Genomic DNA, 6,478 nt, shown 5'->3' on the forward strand with positions numbered 1-6,478 from the left:
AAAAAAAAAAAAAAACCACAATTCTGAGAGGGTTACAAAGCTTGGCGGCCACCAGCATTCAAAGTAAATCTATTAAAATGACCTGCATTTGTGATAGCTGAATGCTCTGGACCTTCGGAAGCAGAAAATAAGCATTTGGTAGCTGCTTTGCAGACCCTTCTGTAGAGATTCTACGAGTGCCAATTCCAGATACCTGCAGAAAAAGAGAGACAGAATTGCTCCTTTGTTAGAGTTTTAAAACACATTTGCCATAATGCTAAAGCACATCTCCAAAGGAAATCTGTATTCATCACCATGGCCTACAAGACTCTACTAATCCAATTACTATATTTATCTTTGTCTACAAAAAACACAGCTGAATGCTGGATGGGCACGGTGGCTCACGCCTGTAATCCCAACACTTTGGGAAGTCCAGGCAGGTGGATCATTTAAGGACAGGAGTTTGAGACCAGCCTGGCCAACATGGTGAAAGCACGTCTCTGCTAAAAATACAAAAATTAGCCAGGCAGTGGTGGGAGGCTGAGGCAGGAGAATAGCTTGTGCCTGGGAGGTGGCTGCAGTGAGCCGAGATCACACCACTGCACTCCAGCCTGGGCAACAAAGTGAGACCCTGTCTCAAAAAATAAATAAACAAACAAACAAACAAAGAGATACAGAATGCTGTATTTAAGCTGAATGTTCCTTACTGTAGCAAATCTGTTCACAAGTAGGCAACTCCTCTGATATGGGACCTCTTTAATGGAATGCAGTAAGAAATAACCACAAAAATTACTGATCTGAACTTAAATTACTTGATGCCACATTTTGTTAAATGCTACATCAGGTACCATTTAAGGTAAAGATTCCTATTTCTGAGAATAGCAACAAGATTCTTCAAGCTCCCTTCCTGGTACTTTGATATGAATAGTGAGCTCCCTTGGAACCAGCCTCCAAGCACACAATGTCTCCTAATCAGGAATATTCCTGAGCCAAGGAGGGAACGTAGGCAAAACCACTAGAGACTGTCCTTAGAGCGCCTCCTTCTGAACGCCCGTGAGGTGAGAGCCGTGAGTTTTGAAAGCCTTCTGTATTTTATGATGGGAAACTGTGTGAGACATTTCTTTGCTTTGCTCTAGTATCCTCCAAAGATCCACAGTAGGGCTATAGCCCTGTTGTCAGTAGGAAAGACAGCCAACTGTGGCATGTCAGGCAGAAAAGGGTGAACGTTGATGATTTTAACATCACCAACAGTCTTTATTAACAACATAAACCAGGTGACAACATTTCCAAGTCTTTTTAAAAATATCCACACCCCTACAGTTAAGTCACCAACCAAATTATATGACAAAAGGAAATAGTTACTCACATGATAGGAAAGGACTCCATACGAAGAGGTATTAATAAATAAGGAACTTTCAATGCTTCCTTCTTCCGTAGGTAAGAAAATAATTCTGAAGGAAGTTTTCCCCATTGCTGGAATTACCTGAAAGAAAGGTCCCCAGTCAGCCATTTGGAATGGCCCCCTTTGATAAACTGTCTTTCACAGACTTTCTTTTTTTGACAATTTCTGTTAACAGACATTTGCATATTGTGCACCCTTGATTTATCAGTATCATGAATCCATAAGAATCCCCAAACTGATCAGCATCCAACTATCCGCTCTTACATATCTGCTATATCTAAGAGGATACAGCAAAGAACATTACCACTGACTTAGGACGAGTCCTTTCGCTTCAGACTGGAACTGTGCGTCTCACATCTTTCCTTCCCCTCCTCTTCTACCCCCACAGGTCCAACTGTCTTTAGCTAACACAGTTCTATCTCTACTTAAATATAGACAATAACCAATGTGCAAACATATTGGTATGTAATAAAAATCAGGAACAAGGTTTATCCAGACAAACCAAATATTGTCACAACCAAATATTGGGCTTCCCCTTACAACATGTCCTTAGTCCCAGTATTCTTTTAAGTACATAATATCAGGCAGACATAGTAAGCAAAATAAATAAAAGCCTACTAGCAATTAGGATCTTCACTAAACATTAAAGACCACTGAAATTAAAACTATTAGAAGACTAAGTTTGAGCTCTGTGTTACGGTGTCAATCAGCTTTACAAGGAGCCATTCACTATACCTTGCAGTCCTGCATTTAGAAAGGAGACCTAACTTTCCTAGCAGGTTTGAGAGGTGGAAGAGGTCTCAACTATAAACTGACATTAGTTACTAAATGCCTCAGAGTTTGCAGTCATTTCAAGACAAGTAATATAAACTTCCCCTAGTCACAATAAAGCCACGTTAAATATACATACATTACCACACAGCTGAGAGTCTTCAAACTCCCCCCCAACTCCCCACCTTCCCTCGGCCCCAGTAGATATCAAGAGCCACCAAAATTATAAAAATGAGCAACTGGAAAAGTAAATGCTAAGGTAAACACACAGAAGGAAAAGGTTTGGGTGGCAGAAAAAGGGGGGAGACAGGGAGCAGAAAGTAAAAACTTCAGGCCAAAGAAAGCAAGAAAATCTGGCAGCCTGCCACGGCAAAGTTTCCAGGAGTCCATCAACACCCACCCTGCAGGGAACAGGCGGCACATGGAAATGTCCAGCAGCTGCAAACACCGAATTCACCACAACCTCTCTGTCCCTACTAGGGTTGTAAGCATGGAGAATCTTTGCTGCAGGATGTCCCAGGAACCTACGAGGAGAAACAAAGAGAAAAATCAATGTACTGTGTGGTTATAAATATTCCTATACATATATATGTATTATTATATATATACACACACACATTTTTAAACCCAGAAAGCTGTTGCTGTTCATCACAAAGTTAAATTATCCAATCACGCTGGATTCAATTCCCAACAGCCAAAAGTCATAAAACAAAAAACAACTTCATTTTATAAGGCTTAGGCCAATCCACAGTAGCACTCCACTGGTTTCTGTGTTAGAAAAATTTAACCCATCTAGGCCATTAAAATGCTTGCAAAAAAAAAAAAAAAAAAAAACATATAGGCAACTCGCTGGCACTTCTCGGACTTGCGTCTCTAATTCAAATAAAAATATGTTTAGGTAAGAAACTGTACTCATAGAAAATCCAATTTTCTTAGGCTTATGTTTTCTGAGTAAAAGAGACTTTTGGGGAGGTATGTATTTTCAACTCACAAAGAGATGTTATTTTATTAGGTCTTATAAAAGGAAAACTTAATTATGGCTAAAGGCCATTCTTTTGAGAAAACTGAAAATCCTGCAGCACTTTGCAGCAGAGGTTCTCATCCATTTAAATTAGGAGCCTTTCCAAAAAACTCTGATGAAAGCTCTGGCTCCTCCCTCCACAAACATACACTTACAAAAAGTTTCATATACAGCTTCAAAACCTTCCACAAACCTCAGAGTAAGAATCCCCGCTCCGTGGCAAATACATTAATTCATGATGGGCTGGATGCCAATTCTTTTCGGCAGTAACTCTCCACCTACGATGTCTCGGCTCTGATAAAGGAATTGCCAAGAGGAAAGGAGCTGGGCTCTGGCCCACCTGCCTGGAGCCACCTACAATGCTCCCTCTAATCACTTAACTCTGATTCCTACTGCTCAAGACCAAATTCAGTCTTGTTCAACTATGTTGCAATGAACAGAGAGTCAGCAAAAATTTCACTGAAGTCATTTCTTCAGTTTTAATATCTTCAGTGGCAGAGAGAGCCAAATATACAGCTCTCATTAGGATGCCCTAGAAATAAAATTATATTCTAATTTAAGCTGAATGAATTATATCTATAATTGGAATAAAATTAGAAAAATATCAGCATAATGAATGAATTTTACCTAATTCATTCATTATGCTGATATTTTCTAATTTTATTCCAATTTCTATGATATTAAAATGTATCCTTTAGGAAAATGAAATTGGACGTTGCTTCTCTTATATACAATGAGATCTCCAAAATACTATGTTACTACCATCAAATCCTTGGAATTTTTCTTTTGGCTTTCACCCTTACTTTTAATCACTAGTCTTAACGAAAGGTTTAATATATCCAATGTGTACTTCAAAACGCAGTTCTTCACATCCCATTACAAATAAAATACTACATCAATGTGATTAAAATCCTGATTTTCAAAGTATTCTTAAGTAACACCATTTTTTAAAAAAATGTTCAACACTACCATACACATAAAGGGTCGCTTCAGAAAAGCCTTACCTCAGAGCACTGGGCTCATATCTGCCTTTCTTCCCCCAATTAAAATTAAATAAATAAGGACTTCTGTGGTTTGGGGTTTTAAGTAAATAATATCAATCATCAAAGTTAATATTTATCCTCAAAGCTTTATATCCCATTTACATAATTTAAATACAAGGTTCCTAAGAATACAAATGTCTACCAGAGAAACACATGAGAAAGTAAGAATGCAAAATGGCAATGCTACAGAGCCAGTGACTGCACTACCAGAAGTCTCTCCAGACCTAACAGAGAATGCTAGCTGAAGCCTAGTCATCACTGTGCTATTTTTATTCTATTTTTTAGATTCTATTTTTAAAAGTGTTATGAGGATATAAATTTCCTTCACTAGTGACAACTGGAAGATACTGTTAATTTAACACTACAAAAGAATGATTAAAATCTCTATGAATGATTAGCATTTTTTATCTTAGGACCAGCAGAATATTAACCCTTCACATAAGCCCTAAGAAGCAGGCAGATGGCAACCGAGTAACAAGATCCCGATTTTACACCCCCCAGGAAAATCAAAGCTATGAAGAGGGCTGGGATTTGCTCAAGGCCAGCATCAAAATAAACCACAGCAAAAGCTGAACTGGGACAGTGAAGAAATCAGGAGGAGAACCCTCAGGCCAAAGTTTTACTCTAATGCCTATAAATTAAACCATTTGTCAGCCATAAGGTAAAACTCAACTAATCTTCAATGTGTTCTAATTTAGGCTAGAGTTTGTTCTGAGTTTAACTTCAGCAAAATAACTAATTCTCATAATCATATTCCAGATCTCACTGATAAGAAAAATAGCATCATGAGTGCTCTTAGAAATCAGAAGATTTATTCTACCACTTCTAGTGAAATGACCTTGAGCAAACTGCATTCCTTCTCAGCAACCAATCTATGAACACATTTGTAGTACACGCTCAAACACAACGATACACCCAGACTCAGATAATGCCTGTCGTCACTGGACTGATATAAAACCCAAATGACAAGAGACATGATTACACTTTGGGAGCCACAAAATATTATATAAAGGTAACTAAGTCCTCCAAAGGTGATTCCATCTAAAAATCAGAAATCCTTTCAAATCAAAGACTTTCAGCATTCTCTCAGCATGTGTCTAGCTCTTAGGACCAGAGATTAATGTATATTGCTAATTAACAAATGTGTATCACATACAATCGGCTCTCCATATCTGCAGATTCAACCAACCTTGATTGAAAGTATTTGAGGGGGAAAAAAACCAAAAATAATAATACAAAAAAAAAGAGATATAGTGTAACAACTATTTACACAGTATTTACACTGTATTAGTCATTATAAGTAAACTAGAGTTTTTCTGTTTGTTTTTGTCAAACAAAAAAACTCTGTCATCCAGGCTGGAGTATAGTGGCATGATCATAGCTCACAGTAACCTTGAACTCCTGGACTCAAGTGATCCTCCTGCTTCAGCCTCGTAAGTAGCTGGAAGTACAGGTGTGCCCCACCATGCTTAATTTTTAAAAAAATTTTTATAGAGATAGGGTCTCACAGTGTTGCCAAGGCTGGTCTCGAACTCTTGGCCTCAAGTGATCCTTCTGCCTCAGTCTCCCAAAGTGCTGGGATTACAGGCATAAACCACCGTGCCCAGCCTCTAGAGATAATCTAAAGTATATGGGAGGTTGTATGTAAATAATATGCCAAGGACTTGAGCATCCTTAGCTTTTGGTTTCCATGAGCGTCCTGGATCCAATACCATATGGATAACAAGGGACAACTGTAAATTGCCCATGGGCATCGACTATAGGATTTTGTTATGTTACTGAAGAGCAAATATTTCAGACAGCCAGGATCCTATGAACTGGAATTACTATTCTAATAGCTATACTTACTACTTACTTACTACCACTATTATTCTATCTACCAATGTATAACATATATTCTTTTTTTTTTTTTTTTTTTTGAGACGGAGTCTCGCTCTGTCGCCCAGGCTGGAGTGCAGTGGCTGGATCTCAGCTCACTGCAAGCTCTGCCTCCCGGGTTCACACCATTCTCCTGCCTCAGCCTCCCGAGTAGCTGGGACTACAGGCGCCCGCCACCTCACCCGGCTAGTTTTTGTATTTTTTTAGTAGAGACGGGGTTTCACCGTGTTAGCCAGGATGGTCTTGATCTCCTGACCTCGTGATCCGCCCATCTCGGCCTCCCAAAGTGCTGGGATTACAGGCTTGAGCCACCGCGCCCGGCCAACATATATTCTTTAAAGTATGTCCTGAATCAAAATTTCTTTTCACAATAGAGCCTTTTTT

At 39.0% G+C, this 6,478-nt stretch overlaps 1 protein-coding gene across 1 annotated transcript in view; it reads right to left on the minus strand.

Annotated features, from left to right (window-relative positions):
- The window catches only part of TMEM131L (transmembrane 131 like), a 171,452-nt gene that overhangs the window by 78,071 nt on the left and 86,903 nt on the right, over positions 1-6,478 (minus strand). The window contains 3 exon segments of the mRNA XM_017871092.1: positions 83-193; positions 1,346-1,462; positions 2,553-2,676. Of these exon segments, the coding sequence (XP_017726581.1) occupies positions 83-193; positions 1,346-1,462; positions 2,553-2,676 (352 nt within the window).

The sequence above is a fragment of the Rhinopithecus bieti genome, unplaced genomic scaffold (genome assembly GCF_001698545.2).
Source record: "Rhinopithecus bieti isolate Rb0 unplaced genomic scaffold, ASM169854v2 scaffold_3878, whole genome shotgun sequence".
Lineage (NCBI taxonomy): Eukaryota > Metazoa > Chordata > Mammalia > Primates > Cercopithecidae > Rhinopithecus > Rhinopithecus bieti.